The 20,331-nt window shown below is 39.7% G+C and overlaps 2 protein-coding genes across 3 annotated transcripts; one reads left to right on the top strand and one right to left on the bottom strand.

Moving 5' to 3' along the window:
• Positions 1 to 1,252: 1,252 nt before the first annotated feature.
• Positions 1,253 to 11,716, bottom strand: LOC107388639 (serine-rich adhesin for platelets). 2 transcript variants are annotated; one of them, XM_015964244.3, is made up of 25 exons: positions 11,200 to 11,716; positions 10,543 to 10,594; positions 10,440 to 10,457; positions 10,302 to 10,364; positions 9,347 to 9,448; positions 8,675 to 8,755; positions 8,493 to 8,585; positions 8,345 to 8,419; positions 8,132 to 8,224; positions 7,963 to 8,034; positions 7,777 to 7,863; positions 6,641 to 6,733; positions 6,481 to 6,558; positions 6,363 to 6,401; positions 6,193 to 6,279; positions 6,028 to 6,099; positions 4,468 to 4,557; positions 4,293 to 4,382; positions 4,148 to 4,216; positions 3,123 to 4,070; positions 2,766 to 2,846; positions 2,588 to 2,632; positions 2,361 to 2,486; positions 2,129 to 2,279; positions 1,253 to 2,032 (listed from the first exon to the last, which is right to left on the bottom strand). In XM_015964244.3, exons 1-25 carry the CDS (start codon positions 11,521 to 11,523, stop codon positions 1,570 to 1,572), a joined length of 3,492 nt encoding a protein of 1,163 aa, XP_015819730.1. In that variant the 5' UTR covers positions 11,524 to 11,716; the 3' UTR covers positions 1,253 to 1,569. The 2 variants fall into 2 exon arrangements, with proteins under 2 accessions (XP_015819730.1, XP_070406448.1); XM_070550347.1 differs by having other exon boundaries at positions 8,345 to 8,413.
• Positions 11,717 to 13,463: 1,747 nt separating this feature from the next.
• On the top strand, positions 13,464 to 18,582 carry cyp19a1b (cytochrome P450, family 19, subfamily A, polypeptide 1b). Its single transcript, XM_015964243.3, has 10 exons — positions 13,464 to 13,593; positions 14,502 to 14,681; positions 16,415 to 16,565; positions 16,654 to 16,808; positions 16,883 to 17,059; positions 17,175 to 17,289; positions 17,368 to 17,482; positions 17,556 to 17,718; positions 17,792 to 18,033; positions 18,114 to 18,582. Exons 2-10 carry the CDS (start codon positions 14,543 to 14,545, stop codon positions 18,354 to 18,356), a joined length of 1,500 nt encoding a protein of 499 aa, XP_015819729.1. The 5' UTR covers positions 13,464 to 13,593; positions 14,502 to 14,542; the 3' UTR covers positions 18,357 to 18,582.
• The last annotated feature ends 1,749 nt before the right edge of the window (positions 18,583 to 20,331 follow it).

The raw sequence follows: 20,331 nt of genomic DNA, 5'->3' as shown, positions 1-20,331 counted from the left end.
CATCTCGTATTAAAAGCAACTTCATGACTGTTGTGAAATTCACCATAAAACAACGCATTTTTGTGTTTTATAAATATTAATCATAATAACTTATCTAACTAACATATTTTAAACTGTGGCAACCTACATCACATTTAAAATTACGCAACAAATAAATGTATTTTTTTCTGTGCAATTGTAACATTTGGGTAAACTTTTGGAGTAAAATTCAGAAGAAATAGAGTCGTAGAATGAAATTAAATTAGGATCATTGTATTCAAATGAACCATTCCAGATTATTACTTTCCAACAATCATCTTTAGAACAGAACATTTTGTTTTATTTATTTATAGCTGGATTTATTAGTATTTTTCAGCAGAGTGAAATAGATCCGCCAAACACAATAATTGAAAAAAGAAACAAACAACAAACTTGCTTTTTTGCTTCAATATGGAGGGCATGAAACTTCCAGACTATGTAATCACAATATTATTGGATTAACTGTTTTCCCATTTCATTTTAGTGACAAATTCTGGCCCAAAACAAATGTTGTTGAAAAAGCCTTGTTTATTGTAATTCTCGAAAAAGCAAAGAAAAAATGTTTCACAATTTTCTCAACATTCAGATTAAAGGAACATTATACACACAAATAAAATACCTCTATTTTAATGCCTCTTATAATGTAACAAAAGATGCAGCCATTTAGATATCTCCACTTTTATTAAAAAATTCCAAAAGCTTTTTTATTATTATTATTTGGAGCCCTTTCTGACCAAAATGACCTCCCAGTGCATGGCTACATGGATTAATCAGTTTCCGTGTAATGCAAATTGTCTGTTATTTTTATAGTACACAATCAGTTCAGTTTCAGTCTAAAGAAATACACCCTGGATGATTTATTATAAATGCTACATTTTACTACTTTTGGTGATTATTTATGTTTGTAAATGAACTGAACTGAGAACTCAATATAAATAACTGTAATGTGATATTGAACAAAAGTGAAAATATTTATAAACGTATGCAGGACATTCTGTGAATATCGATTGAACATCTTTTAAGAAGCTGGGATTATATCCTGTTAAAAATAAGCACCTCGTGATTTTTATCTTGAGAGGCACTATAGAAATGATACTTTCTTCTTCTTCTGATAAGATCTACATTTTGACTTGCGGTTAGCCTATCAATCCCGTGAAAAAACCATTGATTCTCAAAAGAGGCCTGTGGTAATATGATCGTTATTTACAACCTTTACACAGAAAAACATTTCAAATTGACCCAAATATAACTTTAATTTTTTCATTTACATTTTCTGCTAAACATAAAAGCAGCTCATTAGCTCTTTGAACCTTAAAAATCTGAGATTTGATTGTGTGACGTCTTTATCCACCAGCACAATAGATCTGGTCATGCTTTCGAAATCAATCAATGCTTATGTCAGTAAAGTACTCAGCACTCTTAGGGTCACACATCATTGCAACAAAACAAACAATAAAGGACAAAGTCATTGGAAAGCACACGCACACACACATCTACATATGTATGAAAATTGAATGATTTCATTTTTGTTTGATATCTAAATTTTTGGTTCTAAATGTGTTTGAATTTAATTTTGCAGGTGCTCACACTTTTGTCATTCCACATGTACAAAAGCTTTGTGTTTGGATAGTATGACAGCATAGCCAAGGTGCCACTGGCTGGTCTTAGATCAAAACTTGCATCAAGAGAAGATTTTGCTTTTAAATCAAAGGTGTAAGTCACTTTTTTGTCTATGTCGTCTGTGAAATACAGCACGCCACACACAATGAAAGCATTTCCTGCTTTGGCGGTGGGGTAGCCTGTGTTAATGATGGACTTCACAGAGAAGGAGTTGGCGTTGATCTCTGCAACCATGGTGTTATCGTCTAAGCTTGAGGCAAAGATGACCCACAGTCCGTTTTCATCCACAGCAAACTTAAAATATGTCTTTGAGTTGCGGAAGAGATAGGTCAGGTTATTATATTTGCTGTGTGGTATTACCACTGTGCTTTTTTTCCTTGAGTTCAAGGAAAACCTGTAAATAAACAAAAGATATTGATAAGAAGTGCAGTGAAAAGTCTATGCAACAATTCCAGATGCAACAATTATAAAAAAAAAATGTGACACTTACTTTATTAGCCTGTTTGTTCCTCCATTGTGGAAATAAAAAGATCCCTTATAAATAACATGGCCACACCCCTGATAGTACAGCCCGGGGTCTATAGTGTTGCTCTGTCCCTCCAGAAACGCTGAAACGTTCTGAAACTCGTGCAAAACTCGACCTGGTGGAATGAACGCTACTGTGTGAAAATCAGGAAATAACTTGGCTGAATGCAGGAAATGGTTACTGTTGCCAAAATCACCTGAGAAATGTTCAGCCAGCCAGAATCGATTGTCATTCTGTCGAGATGCGTCTGACATCCAGGCTCCAAAAGTTGCTTTCATATTGGAAATTTTCTCTGAGCAAGCAATGGTTTTGACACGGCAACCTAAAAGAGCAACAGCAAACATGAAGCTACAGAGATCAGTCCTGATATTCAGATAGAAATTGGCTATTTTTTATCTAAATTCAACCAGATGTTTTCCCCACTCTTTAAGTGTTTCTCGCCATTGATCTTGAAATGATTTGAAGAGCCTGTAGAAAAGGTCAAATAAATGTTAGTTGATATTAATGTAAAAATAATCAGTGCTTTATGTTTGGGAGGAAAAAGTCCTCACTGATCTTGATCTAAATCAACATTTTAAAGCTGGTGAACACAGCTTCTCACCATTTCTCACTGGTTTGTCAATAAAGTTTCCATTGCTGTTTGAAGTGGTCCTCCTTTGCTCCACATCTGCAGATGGTGCAGCTGTAGTATATAAAACATGTAGTAAACAGCTGTATCCTACACGTCTTTAAATATATGACTGAGTTTATCCTTATCTTAGTTAAGATTAAGGTGGTGGTTGATGTGAAGGAATTCTTCACTTTTAACTTTCTTCTGTTTAGCTGCATTTTTAACACTTTTAAATGTTGTTCTGACTTTGTTACGTTTGCTTTATTCCAGTTTTCGAGTCACTGTACAGTAAAGTTTTCTAAAATCTTAAATCAAAGTTTAATTTAACTTAAAGAATTAAAAATTTACCAGGTTTCTTTCTTCTGTTGAGGTGATTTTCTGAGTTTTTTATGTCAGGGAGAGATGGGGGGGAGAGAGAGGAGGGATTGGGTCGGAGGAGAGGAGGGGAGGAAGATTTAGGGAGGATGATGGGAGATGATGAAGAGGAGGGATTGTGTTGGAGGAGATGAGGGAAGGAAAAGGAAGATTTAGAGAGGAGGATAGGAGGTGAGGAAGAGGAGGAGGAAGGATTAGAGGGGAGGAGAGAAGGGGAGGAAGATGAAGGATGAGGGAGGAGAAGAGATGGGGAGAGAGAGGAAGATCTGGGGAGGAGAAGAGGGGAGGAAGAGGGAGTGGGAGATTTAGGGAGGAAGAGAGGATGGGAGAAAGATGGAGATTTGGGGAGGAGCAGAGGATGGGAGGAAGAGGAAGGTTTAGGGAGGAGAAGAGAAGGGGAGAAGGATGAGGAATTGGGGGGAAGAGACAAGGAAGGGGATGATGAATTAAGGAGGAGGAGAGAACGGGAGGATGAGTTAGTGAGGAAGAGAGACTTGGAGGAGGAGGATGAATTGGGGAGGAGGAGAGAATGGGAGGAGGAGGAGGATGAATTAGGAAGAAGGATGGAATGGGAGGATGAGGATGAATTGGGGAGGAGGAGAGAAGGGGAGGAGGAGGAGGATGAATTAGGGAGGATGATGGAATGGGAGGAATAAGATGAATTAGGGAGGAGGAGAGAAGCAGAGGATGAAGATGAATTAAGGAGGAGGAGAGAAGGGGAGGAAGAGGAGGATGAATTTGGAAGAAGGATGGAATGGGAGGATGAGGATGAATTGGGGAGGAGCAGAGAAGGGGAGGAGGAGGATGAATTAGGGAGAATGATGGAATGGGAGGAAGAAGATGAATTAGGGAGGAGGTGAGAACGAGAGGAAAAGGAGGATGAATTAGGGAGGAGGACGGCAGCATCTCTGGTGTTTTGATCTAAACAAGGAAAGCATTCGGTTAAACAGGAAATGAATGTAAACATCAGAATAAACGACCACACAACATGAATTTACCACTTATTATTCCACTGTTATTCACATGTCTGATGCCATCATGGCTGAATGGTTTTATTTCATTAGTGTCTGTGAGGAAAAAAAGATTTAAACATTTAAAGCATCTTCATGGCTGAAGTTTCATGGGAGATGACTGAGTTTCTACCTGGTGAAGATGTGCCTGACTCTGCAAAACCTTCAGAATCTAAAAGGTCCTCCAGTTCACGGCTCTCGTCTCCATGAAATAGTTCTAGATCTACAAAAATAAAAATAGGTCAACGTCATCATAACCATTCCCAGCACCAGCAGGTTTATGTTTCCGCCACATTTCCGTGGATTACCAGGTTTTCTTGTTGTGTCTAGATGATCATAAGAGTCAAAAACATTCAGAGCATCACTGATGATCCCAGCTGATTGTTGTGTTGGGGGTTCTGTAAAACAAGACAGGAGGAGCTAAAACCATCATATCTGACTAATTTACTCTAACCTATTACTGTTGTTAACGCTGAAATGTCACTTTATTTTTATAAATAATTTGTTTTTCATTCCTTATAGTTAAAAACGGTGAATATAACGTAATTTTTTGGATAATTTTCTCATCTCTTAGAGCACGTGTCAGACACAAGGCCTGCGGGCAACATCTGGCCAGATGTGGCCTGCGTAGCATTTTTATGTGGCTCGCAAGATAAATATAAAAAATATATTAAAACTGACCCGCTGACCGATTTTACCGCAAAGACTACAACTCCCATGATCCTTTGCGGTGTTAGCGCTTAGCCGAAGAGCCCCCTCCTTTGTGTTTTTCTGCTGCCTGTGTCTGCAGCTCCGACAAATTAAACACTCCTCTCACTCAGCGCCGAGTTTACTGAGCTGTTTGCCAACGTTAAAGCCCAGAAACGGAGATTTTAACCGCTCAGTAATGTGTTCACGACTGAAAGAGAAAGTTTTCCAACTAACTTCCAGACAGAGCTGATATAACTCCAACGAGCAGTGACACGCTCAAATCAGCATGACTCTGTGGCTGCTGTCGTTTTTATTTTTCCTCCCCTACACACAACAACGTGGTCAAGCTGCTCAGACATGTGAGCACCTATTGTCATCTAATGTTGTCATTATTATGATGAAGATGAACAAAACAACAGGAGTCTCCTCCTCAGCTCAGATCAGCCCCATGATGAAGCAAACTGAGCTTTAAATATTTTGGTTTTATAATCTTTTTCTGCTCCAAAACATGAAAGTTAATAGGTGAGAAATTGCATTTTCATTTAAGATAAAATTATATATTTATTTTGTTGTTGGCCCGTGAGAAAAGATTTAACCTGCAGTAAAACAGGAAGTGGAAAGGCTGCAGATGAATAGAATAGAAAATCCCTTTATTGTTCCTCAGTGGGGAAAACTAGATGCTAAAACAGCGATGACACTTATTACAGGAGAAAAAAAGGAGAATAGAAAATAAGAAAAATGAATAAACAAGAAAACATAAATCCTGAATAGATTTTTAAAATGCTGAATATACCACAAGTAGCGAATACCACTGATGTGTTTTATTTAAAATTGACTTGCTCATGTATAATTTGGTTATTTCACATTCAGTGTTAATGCAAAAATAAGTTTGTTTCCAAATTAAAAGGTTCAAAATTGCATATATGGCGATTAAGAAAATATGCAAATTTGCTGTTACTTTTTCAAAAAATATTAAGTTTGGCCCGTGACTTCGTCCCAGATGTTCATTTCAGCTCTGTGTGAATTTGAGGTTGACACCCCTGTCTTAGAGTATAAATGTTTAAAACAATAACAGAAAAGTTTTAAATTGGTCCTGTGTTTATTATGCAGCATCCCTATGTTTTTGTATCCTTTATAAAAGCTTACACTAATGAAAAATACAGAGATATCTTTTTTACCACTTTTCAGGCTAGTTTCACTGTCTCTGGTGTCACTGAAGACATCACTGGTTTGGTCTGGAGCAAGTAAACCTATAGAGTGAGATCAAATGTTACACATTACTATAGAGACTTGAAAGTTAAATCAGTTTTAAATTTCACATCTGGAATTAGTCGTAATCCAACCTGGTGATGATTTAATTGGTCCTTCTGTAACATCTTCTGTGTCTGAGTCATTAAAGGCGTGATGGATGCCATCTTCCTGGAATTGTCCTGATTGGGGGGGGGGGGGGGGTATTTTAAATTTTATTTATTTTTCTGTTTTACCTTTTTCTAGTTTGATGTGTTTGCTTTACCAGCATCAGTGTCATTCATGTGTTTTCCGGAGTTTTCAGCTGCAGGTGATGACAGTGATGATTTAAGTAGAAACTAATTGACTTGTTAATATTTTGAGTCAGTCACTAAGTGGCGTACCAGCTTCAAAGAGCCAAAGTTTCTGTAAGTCAGTGGAGTTGAAGACGTCCCTGGCGTGAGGACCTGAACTCTGTAACTCTGTTGGATTAGGGAGTGAAGTGAAGCCAGGTGAGTTATAATCTAAATTTAATGTAAATCAGTTATTAGAATCCAAACTGACCTGTGAAGAATTTATGAAAAACTTCTTTTAGATTTTGTAAAACGTCTTCGAACCAAGCAGCACAAGTGATATCTGGATGTGATGATTTCAACTCTGCAGAAAAGAAAACATAATGACAACAATTCAGGCAGGAAGATAGACGGGAATTCGTTCAATTCTTAGTGTTTTAAAAATTAAAAGGTCAAATTTTCATTAAGAAATTACATTCTACATAACATGCTGACCGGTCTCCATCCACCCTGACCAAAACCAACTAGAACATCTCTAGATCATCATGTTTCGGTATATTTGATGCTGCCAGAATGCACCTCAGAATGTCCAGGAGTTCAGTGATGTCCTAGTCAGGTCCTGGGAGGGGACACTTGAGGACACCATCCATCAGCTCACAAGGAGATTGCCCCAGGGGTGGCAAGCATGCATGCAAGCGGGCATACGAACCACAAAGGGCCATTTTGAGTAGCTGCAACAACGTTTTGGCAAACTGGATGGACCTGTTGCATCAGGTTTTGAGTTTAATTTTTTGGTGATTTTGATTTAAAATTGGCTGCATGGTGGAGCTGTTTGTAGCACTGTTGCTTTGCAGAAAGGAGATCACAGGACCGAATCTCGTCTTTCTGCGTAGAGTTTGCATCTTCTCACCATGCATGCACAGGCTTTCTCTGGGTTACAAAAACATGCACGTCAGGCTGATATAGACTCTAGATTTTCCCAAGGTGTGAACTGTGGAGATGCTTGCCGACAGGCAGGGCAGGTAATAGCTGAGGGCCCCCAAGCCACAAGGGACCACTAGAGGGCTTATAGACTTTAAAGTCAGAACCAAAATAGTAGTGAAACTGTATAAAGCTGTCATTTGACAGCACTGTTGGCTGTCTCACACTCCATGACGGGACCCTCCCCCGTCCCCCATACCCTCTGTGCCAGCAGGTATCTTTACTTGGGAACCCATGACAACTTTGCAGTACCACAATCCATTCCTCACCAGCTTGTATAACCGCATGAGTTTTGAGATCTGATTTGTTTTAAAAGTGTTCCTTTATTTATTTTGAGTGGTGTATCATTAAAGACATATAATGATGCACACATGTTATAATTTCTTTTTTTTTTTTTTTGCCTCCTTTTAAAGTTGTTTTTTTTACCAGAGACAGTTTCTGTGTCCAGATATTTCTCCAAGTCCGTATCATTCAGGATGCTGCTGGAGTTTTTAGCTCCAGATGAAGGTGATTCTGCAGAAATAAATAAATCATTAACCATTCAAATCAAACGTAACAACCATATTTTTAACAGAGTTTTTTAGGCCACTTTAAGGTTTGCTAAATTTATACCGAGTCTGAGATGCTGAAGCATTGAGTCGAAGACATCTCTGATATCCGGATCTGGACTCAGTGGCTGCATTGCTGGTAAAAAATGAAAGATGATCTGAAGGTGTGATTTTAATTCTGACTAAATTAATTACAAAGCCACCTAGTTGTGCAATAGAGTCCCAGAACTAACCTCCAAATATTTTATGAAAGACACCAATTATCATTTCTAAATTGGTTTGAACCCAGGCAGCACACGTGAGGTCTGAGTGAGGTGGTAGAAACTCTGTAGAAACATTAAAGATGATAAACAGTTTCAACAGAACATGATTCAAATTAAATGATCAAATCAATATTTTGATTCAGGATTAATTATACAACAGACATCCCAGCAGTGCCTTCTTACCTTCTGTCATGGTGCTTTCAGGAACATTCCTGCTGCTACTGAAAACATCACCGCTGCTGCCTGAGTTTCCTGTTGCTTTATCGAAACAAGATTATTTATTAGTTGTGTGAGGAACTTTGCAGAGTCAACATCTGGCCTTTCTTCTTACCCGCTGATGGAGCAGTAAGGTCCTTGCTGACATCTTCACTGTTGGTATGATTAAGTGAGACGTGACTAAAGCCCGGCTCAAGTGATTCAGACTCTAAAATATAAAAGCAAGTTGTGTTTACTATCTTTTGGGAATGGTTGTGATGTATTTAAATGTTTCTGTCCATGTCAGCAAAGACAAACCAGTTTCCATTTTCATGTTCAGACGTTTCTTCAAGTCATTCAAGTCCTGAGTGTATTTGACGTTTTCAGCTGTTATTGTGTCTAGAATAGAAAAAGGTGTTTTGTTCTTATATTAGCTACTAAACAGAAGCAACTCATAAAGTGAACACTGTAAAAAAGCTGCTTTTGTTTTCAGAAAGAGTCCCAGTGATCAGGAAGAGAAATGAGTTTAAATAGATTTGAGGGAATTAAAATTAAGCTTGAAAAAAAAAGTATTTCAGTAAATAAAAACAGGGCTGCGCGGTGGTGAAGTGGTTAGAGCTGTTGCCTTGCAGCAAAACGGTCCTGGGTTCGCTTCCTGCCTGGGATCTTTCTACATGGAGTTTGCATGTTCTCCCTGTGCATGTGTGGGTTCTCTCCGGGTACTTCGGCTTCCTCCCACAGTCCAAAAACATGACCGTTAGGTTGATTGGTCCGTCTACATTGTCCTTAGGTGTGAGTGTGTGTGTGTGTGCTTGATTGTTTGTCCTGTGTGTCTCTGTGTTGCCCTGCGATGGACTGGCACTTTGTCCAGGGTGTACCCCGCCTGATTGCCCATTGACCGCTGGAGATAGGCACCAGCCCCCCCCCCAGGCATCACCCAGGTGTTTGTCATTCTGGTGACTTGAGTGTAGATTGTGGCAAAGTGGGTACCTTTAGAAAAGTTGGTTTGATGAATCTGTTCTCTGATGGACGTGTGTCTCACATCAGTGGAACAACAGGCAGGACACGGTGGACCAGGAGGACCAGGAAGACCTTCATACATGCAGAAAATGCTCATTTACACAACATGCAAAGAAAACAGTACAAAAAGGTGCTTTTATTGTTTCAGGCAGTCATCAGTGGCCTAACTGCAACACATTCTTCCATCCAGATTAAGTCAGTCAGTGGAGCTGTTGCTTAAAACTTTAATTCTTCATTTAAAAAACATCTAATATTATCAGCCAATCAAAATTTTGCAGCAGTCTTGAAACTATCATCGAGCTACAGTTTGAGTTTCAGAATGTTTTTCCACATCAGACTAATTAAATCCTATCTAATGTGAAATATGCTGCTAAAGAATTTAGATTCCATTTTGTTGTTTTTTTAATAAAGAAAATGTATTTTCAACTGATCCCATCCTGTTGTCCCATTTCATTGGAAGTCTACAAACCATCCCAGCTGGTTTCTTCTTCAAATGCAAATTAAACCACCAACTGAAAATCTGAACAACCAAAAAACAAGACGAGCCTGAGATAATAGCCGGATCATGAACCTGTCAAAACATGACCGAACATGAAAAATCTCACAGTGAATTCAAAGTGAAACCGAGACCATTTGAGGTTTGAGTGCGTGAGAAAGAGATGAAAACTTTGGTCACACGCTGATTTTCTGGAAACAGAAGATAATTCAGGTTAATCAGCTGCACCCAACATTTGCTCCACGCGGAAGTAAACAGAGATGTGGCAGAGTGTCCTGCAGACGGCAAGTGGGACGGTCGTGTTATGCAATCATGGCTGAACAATGACAGACTGTTTGAAACATGGAAACTCTGACTTCTGGGTTTATTCTTCTGGTCAGATCTGTTGTGGTGTCTTTAGGTTTATAGAGACTCTAAAGCATCTCTGACCTTTCTTTCCTCGTTTTCCTTGTGGACCCGGTTCTCCTGGTGGTCCTGGTCTACCGGGTAAACCTGATGCACATAAGAGCTCATTTAGAGATGGACAAAAGGAAGATTAGCAGTAAACTGGATGAAGGTTTCTCTTACCCGGGGGTCCAGGTGGACCTGAAAAGCAGGACAAGTGTTATTTTTCATGAAATTGGTCACAATAAAAAACAATACTGGAATGAGAGGTGTTTATTATACGCACCTATTAAACAAATTCCTTTGGAGCTGTTACACAGATCCTGAAAGGCTCTGATCTGAAAATAAGCAAAAAATAATTAGATTAAACACAAAAGTTTACTTTAAAATAAAAAAGTGCCCATAATTAAAATTAAAACAATAAACACATAATTAATTGTTATAGTCAGTTATGATATTTTTCATTTTTATTTTCAAAATGTTTCTATGTTTGAAAACTAAATATTTTCAATTCATCTTTGTTTTGTGGTTCTAAAAGTTCAATTTAGGGCATGTTATGGTGTTTAGTTTTTCATGTTCACTGGATTTTTTTAATATAATTTTTGTTTGGTTTGCCAATAAAATCAATCTGGCACTTGAACTCCCTCTGAAACCACAATCTCTGAAGAGTTGCCAGTTTTTTTTTTATTTCTATTTCTTTAGGACTGAGGGAGGAACAAGCAGCAGGCCCACATTACTACTCAGGAAATACTCGAACGCTGACCTCCCTTAATCGCTGCAGCAGACGCCAGCATTCTTTGAATGACATGCATAAGTGTTGAATCCCAAATTGGAAAACAGGGAATGCTCCAGTCACAAATAAAAAAGATTAAAACACCCACCTCTGAGCAGTTATCTGAAGGCTTACTACAATAATCCACATGTAAACAGTGTTGTATCTTACTGGAAACAGAGAGTACGTCATCAGCATCAGGTGGTTCTGCTCTTGGCTCTGTGTCACCTCTCCATCCTGGTTGCGTCTCCTGCGGCGTGGTCCCCTCAGCTCTCCGGCATGTCTCAGTTCGTCTGGCAGGATGGTTGTTTGCAGCCTGCAGCTCAGTGACAACTCCTGCATCTGGGACTCCAGCCTGACCAGCTCCTGCACCAGATCTTTGTGTTGGATGAGCAGAAACACAAAACCCGCCGAGCTCAGAAGCAGCGGCAGCAGCACACACGTAGCCACCAGCAACAGTTTCCACTTGGGGAGGCTTTCGGTCCTTTCCTTCATGCTTGCTCTGTTCCCCGTTCCTTGGCCGTAAAGTGATCTGAGCTCTGAAATCCAGAAGCATGTAACTAAAAACCTGACAGGAGATGGTACGTCACAGGGAAACCACACTGGAGCTGCTGCAGAGGAGTAAACATGTCATAATGTGTCTGAGCGCCTACAGGAGGAAACACATGATGCATTGCGCAACATTCATCTGGAAAGCAGTTAAAATCTGTAGCCCTGCCTGATTTAGAAGCAGCTAGCAGACATATTTCAAGTATGACATATCCTGTAGACAGAGCGACACCTCATTATTCTACCACTCTCCCCTTCAACATTATGTGCAGTCCATCCCACTCAAAACTCTTTAGAAGAGGAATAAATAAGACAAGAACAAAGGACACACTGTCTGAGTCTACAAAAGAGCTTTTATAGGTCTTTTGGTAAATGATGTGTGGAAGTACATGTGTGTGTGTCAAACTATTCTTTTTACTAAAGCTTTTTCTTACATTTATTTGTTCAGGCATTTAAATATAAAGAACTAAAGCATTTCTTAGTGTGCCAGCACAGTAACTTCTCAAAATTCAACATCAGTATTAATCTAAGATAGGACAAAATCCCTTTTTATAATGTGTAAAACATGCAAAGAGACCCAAGAACAAGAAATGTTAAAGCTGTTGTTAGTGTCTCATTAGGATCACCATGGTACGTAGTACATCTGTTACATTTTGCAGACTAAATAATAAGCTTCTACGGACACGTTATAGCTATTTCGTGGCCTCAAAATAGTATTTCGTGGCCACAGTTTATTTATTTTTTGGACCATGTCATCAGAGGGGCTCCATAGTTATGTGTTGTCAGTGGTAGAGTCGCGTTGATGTTATTCAGTCAGAGGCGAGATGTCCAAATATCAGGAAATAAGATTGCAGAACCTGATGTCTGAAGCTCAGCTGTGATGTGGCTCGATTGGAAATGGTGCAGCGATGATTTATTCTACTGGGTACGATTTGTAAGGCATTCATTCCTACTAGAGACCACTGCAAATGCATTGATTCAATAAGTTGTAATAGCTCTTTGGTCAATACAAAACATGTTTATAACAGTTTCTGCACTAAATCCCCATAAAGAGATTTTGGTCAGACTCAGGCAACAAGCACTAAAGAGGGCGGGGTTTTCACCTGTTGTTTTCTATGGGGACTGTTTTGCAGCGTTTTGTGACTTTTGTCTGTCACACCAAGTAAAATCCACAGCACACACTAGACTGATTAAACATGTTTTAATGAACAATTTCTATTTTTAGTCATGATAACAGAGCAAAAGAGTTTTCCAAACAGATGCACAAGCAATAACATGTTTTATAACTTCCGTGTGTTGTTGTTAGAGAAAATTAAGTTTTCAAGCCCACTTGGTGCTGGAGCCAACTCATTAGGAACAAAACTTGAAGCCAATATCTTTAGATTTGTCAGTCTGGCAGCTATGCTCCGAAAGACGGCTCATTATGAGCTCAAAATCTACCAAACACAGAAATCTCTGAAGTTTACAATAAAATCTTACACATACATTTCAAAGTTTCTGCTTAGTTTTAAAAAAATCCTATTCTTTTCTTTGTTTTCCTGCTGAATTGCTGAGCGAGTCCCTGCTTCCTTTGACACGGGTCAGCCTGACCTAGCTAATTAAGTTCCCCTTGAAAGCCTCCTCGGTTGAAGAATTGGATCGTAGGGTTTCTTTTTGTACAATGGAACAAAATGTGTAGTAAGAAAGAAAAAAAATAACCAAGGAAATATCGCTCCTTTCTTCGGTCCTCAGAATAAAAACAATCGTATTTTTGTTGTTTTGAAGCTAATTTGTGGTTTAGACATGGACTCTCTGGCCTGTTTGCTGGTCTGCCTTGTAATAGTCCTTGAAACCTAAAAGTGGTAAAGTTTCCAAGCAACCAGGGGAAGTGAAGGACCAACCAAGGATTTATAAACACTTGTTCCACTGTGATTTATTTAGTAGAGGAATGTAGAGCAGCATTAAAACCAGAGAAGGGAGTTCTGCCTCTCTTCAAACTCCACTTTCACTTGTCAGCAGCAGGAAACAGACATAGAGGTGAGAAGCATTCATTTATTTGTATGATAACAAATTTTTGGATGGATAATTTAAACACCATTATTTTCTGCTAATGTGATCATTTATTTACAAGTTATGAGACTGTTTGCATTTTCTGTGACTTTAACTTTAAATTTGCACTATAAAAATAAACTAATGCACTTTATTCACAAATATTTTATATTTTTGAAAAATGTATTACATTTTCTCAGTTATATTTGTCTACTCATCACCTTTTATTGCACATTTTTCAATCTCTATCTTTGTTTAAAATGAAAATATAACAAACTAAAAAGTAAATTATTACTTAAATTTTTAAAATCCAAGTATTTTCACTGATTGTTGTATTTATTATATCTGATCTTCACTGCCGTTACCCAAATAAAACTGACACATTTTCTCCTATTTCTCAAAGAATTAAGAACAATTGTGGATTTTAATTTTAAAGCTGAGAAGATTTGCTATAATTTCACTGCAAAGCAGAATCCCTACTGAACCCAAAAACAGAAAAACTTTCCAGCTATACCATTTTTTTAATGCAGATTTCAGCGAATGCTCCACAAATCTGCTGATGTTTTAAGACGCAGAGTCTGATATGACATTAGCCAATTAGAAAACAAGAGACAGAGATGAAAGAAAAGGTGACTTTGATGGTTTTTGGCTGAGCTTCAAGGCAGCTTTCTGAGTAAATTGGACAAGTCTAGACCTCCCTGGGTACAACAGAGAGATGAATGGAGGAGTAAAATGTGGAGGGTGCTATTTCACTTTTAAAAAATGCTCAACGTGGGTGTGTTATAGTTTTAATGTGCCTTCAGTACAGACTTCCAGAAGGATTTGAGAAGAGTAAACAGAAGCTCCACAGATTGTTCTGGTTGCTCAATAAAGAAGATTGTCACCTTTTCTGCCAGCTTCCTGCTGATGCATTTGCCCAGCTGGAGAAACAAAAGTGATGACAATACCAGCGATGTTCACCACTGACCACATGGTGGTTTATTGTCTGTCTGAAGTCACCCTCCTCCTGGTTCTGCTGCTGTTTTTGTTCCTGTTCATCAACGCCTGGAGCCAAGCTCACCACTCCCACATACCAGGTACAGTAAAAAGCCAACATCCTCTTACAAAAGGAAAAACAGGATGTAAGAAGCTCTATTTGACCATGTTTTTATTTTAAATGTGTTCATTTGTTCACTTTAGTACCTTTTGATGCAAAATGACCAATACAAAAATCAAATTTTCTCCAAAAACAAAAAAAGAAAAGCTGTATGAGTGTTGGGGGGGGGGGGGGGGGGGGGGAAAGAATAGTGAAGCTGAAGCCCTAAAAGTCCCAAAGGCAATTATGAGGAAGAAGAGAAACACCTGCACTTGGAGGAGCGTCTAAAGTGTATTTCTTTTAGCACATTGTGACAAATACAGGACAATAATCTGTTTATGTATGCACTGCCATACAAAAAGAAATTTGCCACCAGAAATAAAGGTCACACACTAATTTTTTGTTAGACCACCTGTAGCGTTGGTTACAGCACACATTTGTTGTGGCGATTGTTTCCATGAGCTTCTGCAATGTCACAAGATTTGTTTACATCCAGTGTTGCATTAATGTTTCACCAAGATCTTGCATTGATGATGGTAGTCTGATTGCTGCACAAAGCCTTCTCCAGTACATCCCAAAGACTCTCAACGGGGTTAAGGTCTGGGCTCTGTGGTGACCAATCCAGGTGTGAAAATTACATCTCATTCTCCCTGAACCACTCTTTCACTATTTGAGCCTGACAAATCCTGGCATTGCCATCTTGGAATATGCCCGTACCATCAGGGAAGATGGAATAACCTGGTCATTCAGTATATTCAGGTAGTCAGCTGACCTCACTCTTGGAGCACATCCTGTTTCTGAACCTAGACCTGACCCACTGCAGCAACCCCAGCTCATAGCACTGCCCCCACAGGCTTGTACACTAGGCATGATGGGTGCATCACTTCATCTGTCTCTCTTCTTACCCTGATGCACCATCACTCTGTAACAGGGTCCATCTGGACTCATCAGACCAGTTTTAATAATGAGTTGGACAGTTTTAACCCAGTTGTAGTTGTTTCTGCATCTCCTTAGATGTTTTCTCTTCTTGATGCCAATGATCTGACCCTTCTCAAACACACTAACATTTTTTCCACGACCACCAGATGTGTCTTTCCACATGGTTGTTTAAGAAATGTGAAGCAACTCATTGCACCAGTTGGGGTTAAATAATTTGTTACCAGTTGAAAGATAATCGCCCATCAGTAATTATCCAATAGGAGGTTCTTACCTATTTGCTTTGTTAAATCCAGGTGGCGACTTTATTTTGACTAGACTATGAATTAGATAACTGGGTTGATCCATCCCTCTAACGCTGACCTCCAAATCTGAGAGTTGTTCCTGAAATTTCATTAAGCTAAATTGTGGTTTTGTGGGAAACAGAGGCGGAGTCTCATGGTAAAAACCACAAGTCTTGGGATCTGATTAAAGATGTTAATGATAACCCTATACAGAAGTAGGTGACTTGCACAGAGCACTAAGTTTTTAGGAATTTAAAAACATGTGGAAACCTGAAATTAATATAAATGATTTACAAAGTATGAAGTCACAATTGGTTCAAATTTCACAGACCCAAAAAGAAATTTCTTCCAAAAAAGAAAAATGTGAATGCTGACTCAGCATTATTATTTATCCTAGTATTCAGATTTAAAACAAAACATTAAAAAATAAATAAATAAAATAAACAGTTTTGATGCTCATCATGGAGTCCCCAGACAAAAAACTAAGTGTTAAGTTTTACAAACTTCTCCTCAGGTCCTTCTTTCCTGGTTGGACTCGGTCCACTTCTCTCCTACGCCAGATTCCTGTGGACCGGGATCGGAACGGCATGCAATTACTACAACAACAAATACGGAAGCATTGTTCGGGTTTGGATTAATGGAGAGGAGACCCTCATTTTGAGCAGGTACATCTATTAAAGTAAAACATTCAGAAGCTTCATTTAACCAAATAAATCAGTGGCTGGATCAGTGAAGGTTTGTTTTGGATTGCAGGTCTACTGCTGTGTACCATGTGTTGAAAAGTGCTCTGTACACGTCCAGATTTGGGAGCAAAAGGGGACTAGAGTGTGTTGGGATGGAGGGGAGAGGTATCATTTTCAACAGTGACATCCCACTTTGGAAAAAATCAAGGACATACTTTTCCAAAGGTAAAAAAATAATGCACAATTAAATCAGAGTTTCACACCATTTTACTAAACTCCTGCACCATTTCATGTCCCAGCTCTGACTGGCCCTGGCCTGCGGAGGACTGTGGGAATCTGTGTGAGCTCCACAGACAAACACTTGGACAACCTGCATGATGTGACTGACCCCTCAGGACACGTGGATGCCCTGAGTCTCCTGAGAGCCATAGTGGTGGACATCTCCAACAGGCTGTTCCTCAGGGTGCCCCTGAATGGTCTGCTGCACATTTTCAGCACATGCTTTAGTTTCTGACAGAAGATACATCTAAAAGCATTCTTACACTAAAGCCTGCTGCTCCTGATTCTTCTTTTTTGTTTCATATGACTCAGAAAAAGAGCTGCTTATGAAAATCAATGACTACTTTGAGACCTGGCAAACAGTACTGATAAAACCGGATATATTCTTCAAGATTGGGTGGCTGTACAACAAACACAAGAGAGCAGCGTAAGGACCTCTACACATCACACAAACCCAACATTTAGGTTTCTTCAGCATCATCTCTGTTGCTTTGTGCACTGTCAGCCAGGAGCTGCAGGATGTGATGGAGAGCCTGCTGGAAACGAAAAGAAAACTCATTAATGAAACTGAAAAGCTGGATGAAGATCTTGACTTTGCAACAGAGCTCATATTCGCCCAGGTCAGTGTCTTTTATCTGTGTCACAGAGAAACTCCTATCTGGTTGTGGATTGATGAGTTTATCTCGTTTTCAGAACCACGGAGAGCTCTCAGCAGATAATGTCAGGCAGTGCGTACTGGAGATGGTGATCGCAGCTCCAGACACGCTCTCCATCAGCCTCTTCTTCATGCTGATGCTGCTCAAACAGTACCCTGATGTAGAGCTGCAGATTGTGGAGGAGATGAACACTGCCATGAGTGAGCACATGTTAAACACACTGCGGTGATTTAGCTGGACATTGTGTCAAGCTGACAGGTTGTTCATCTGCAGAGGGAAAATCAGTGGAGAACCTTGACTATGATGGACTGAAAGTGATGGAGAGTTTCATTAATGAGTGTTTGAGGTTTCATCCTGTGGTTGACTTCACCATGAGGAGAGCTCTGGAGGACGACGACATCGAAGGCACTAAAATCAGAAAAGGAACCAACATCATCCTCAACATCGGCCTTATGCACAAGAACGATTTCTTCCCCAAACCCAAAGAGTTCAGCCTGGTGAACTTTGACAGCACGGTGAGTGAGCGGAGCGCTGCGGAACAACTTGGAAAAGAAAAACAAACACAAGTTTAGTCTCTACTTCCTGTGTTTGGCAGGTGCCCAGTCGCTTCTTCCAGCCCTTTGGCTGCGGGCCTCGTTCCTGCGTGGGCAAACACATCGCCATGGTGATGATGAAGGCCATCCTGATCACCCTTTTGTCCCGCTACACGGTGTGTCCCCGCCACGGCTGTACCCTGGACAGCATCAGGCAGACCAACAACCTGTCTCAGCAGCCTGTGGAGGATGAGCACGGCCTCACCATGCTCTTCGTCCCCCGCACACAGAACACTCAGCTGTGAAGCATGAGAGCAATGACATCCCCTCATTGCTGAGCAGGACGACATGTGTTTGTGTTAGACCTGCTGGTAAAGACATAAACACACATTCAAGAGGTTTTTGCCTTCGTTTCAACAGTGATAGTGGAATTTGATGAATCAGAGCAAAACACATTTAAATGTCTGACATAGAAATAAAGAAAATAAAACGTTAACAGGAAAACATACTATGGTTATATTAATCCTACTTAACAAAGATCATTTCCTAAATAACTGTGCTCTTTATTTTTATTTACTCCATTCCAATCATTCTTGAGTGATACAATCTTTACAGGTTTTGGGCTAAAACATGGTTTGCTAGCTTAGTCTTCCCCAACACACTGTGAGCCTTAAAGCAACACAAAATTTTTTTTTTAACTTTAATCTAGAAATTTAACATTGATCTCAGTGATTGTTGGGTTAGAAACTTAACCAGTTTCATATTTCACACCATATTTGGTCTAGGGGGTGATCATATACATGCATTACAGCTGTTAGCATCTCTTACTTTTTCTTCCAGGCTCTGCCAGTATGCCAGCAGAAAAGCAAACTTCTGATGTTTATCAATGTCAAGGCGCCTGGCCTGTCTTGCTAGACCAGGCGCCTTGCTAATGAGGACACTGTCCTTCCTTGGTCAAAGAAAACAGTTACATGGAACAGACTTACATATTACATATTCAACATAAATGTTTAACAACCTTTTTACTTTTTTAATTGTGTACATATTGGTTAGATTAAATATGTAAGCAAGCTACTACCTGCTGTAACAGCCACCAAAGCTGCAACTAGCAACCATTGATAACTGCTTTAGATCTAAAAAACATTTCAGATTTCAGTCCAATAGCTACAATTAGTTGATTTACATTTAAAGTGGAAATTTGTCCACGAAGTAGCTGCTGGCTCCTGATCCACCATCCTTTTGAAAATACAGCGCTGTATTCTGGGAAAATTTTGACCCAGAGACGGCAACAAGACACCTTGCATGTATCCTTGCTCAGTTAACTAAACAGCTAACAAGGAGAGGACAGGCGTCTCAGAAACACAAGAACACTGGAACCGATTGGAACATGCCTTAGCATTTCCTCATGACGTATTTCCTAGGCAACCAGGGCGGGACCAAGGCATCAAGGCAAGGTTCCTTGACACTGAGAAACACCCTTCTTCTTTTACTTCTTATGCATTTAATTGATGATCAGCAAATTGAACAAGCTAACTGCACAGAAAACAGCTAACAGTCGTAATGCATGTGTAATGGGCCATTCCCATCTGTACCGGGCCGGGTAGCGTAGGTTGTTTACATATCTGGGTGGCCTGGTATTTTTCCGGGCCAACCAAGGCTCATTCGCAGCCCTCTTCTCGAGGGGGTCTGCTTCAGGCCGACCAGGGCCAACACACCCACTGCTGACAGCAAATTCACACCTTCCATTAGAGCAAGCCTCTGATTGGTGGGTAGAATCAGCCCACATGGGCTTAAGGCAAGGATGTGTGGAATCAACCGGGCCAGGCTGGGGCCGACTGGGGCTACCTGGCCCAGGCCGACCCGGTACAGATGGGAATAGCCCATAAGAGCACCCCCTAGAGCACCTACCCCTCCACAAAACTGTAAAGTGCAGTATGTGGCCAGTAGAGGGCTGCAGAGTGGTGTCAAATATGAAACTGTTCAAGTTTCTAACCCAACAACCACTGAGATCAATGTTAAAGCTTTAGCTTAAAGTTAAAAAAAAAACGATTTAGTGTTACTTTAACTATCATTTAAGAGCTTTTTGTCAATTTGTTAGTCATTTGATTAAACTTTATCAAAAAATATTCTGATATGAAACTTTCCCGAGTACTCCTTTTCTTCACTGAACTAACGTGGATTCAACATGACCACCTGAGCCAAGATTTCTGGGACATGTGAGTGAAAATTCAGTCATTAAAGAGTCATTTCAAGTCTTTTCACATGAGCTGAATTTATTTA

Source organism: Nothobranchius furzeri, chromosome 4 (assembly GCF_043380555.1).
Source record: "Nothobranchius furzeri strain GRZ-AD chromosome 4, NfurGRZ-RIMD1, whole genome shotgun sequence".
In the NCBI taxonomy this organism is placed as follows: Eukaryota; Metazoa; Chordata; class Actinopteri; order Cyprinodontiformes; family Nothobranchiidae; genus Nothobranchius; species Nothobranchius furzeri.
Note: the sequence above shows the minus strand (reverse complement) of the source record. Positions and strands in the feature narration are given on the sequence as shown.

What these genes read in the sequence shown, in the direction of transcription:
- LOC107388639 (XM_015964244.3), bottom strand. Translation starts at nt 11,523, where the DNA reads ATGAAGGAAAGGACCGAAAGCCTCCCCAAGTGGAAACTGTTGCTGGTG. An exon ending in CCTTACTGCTCCATCAGCGG is followed by an intron (nt 8,420 to 8,492) that starts GTAAGAAGAAAG and finishes GTTTCGATAAAG; the next exon opens with CAACAGGAAACTCAGGCAGC. An exon ending in TGACAAACCAGTGAGAAATG is followed by an intron (nt 2,633 to 2,765) that starts GTGAGAAGCTGT and finishes CCTTTTCTACAG; the next exon opens with GCTCTTCAAATCATTTCAAG.
- cyp19a1b (XM_015964243.3), top strand. Translation starts at nt 14,543, where the DNA reads ATGACAATACCAGCGATGTTCACCACTGACCACATGGTGGTTTATTGT. An exon ending in GAGACCCTCATTTTGAGCAG is followed by an intron (nt 16,566 to 16,653) that starts GTACATCTATTA and finishes TTTGGATTGCAG; the next exon opens with GTCTACTGCTGTGTACCATG. An exon ending in GGAGATGAACACTGCCATGA is followed by an intron (nt 17,719 to 17,791) that starts GTGAGCACATGT and finishes GTTCATCTGCAG; the next exon opens with AGGGAAAATCAGTGGAGAAC.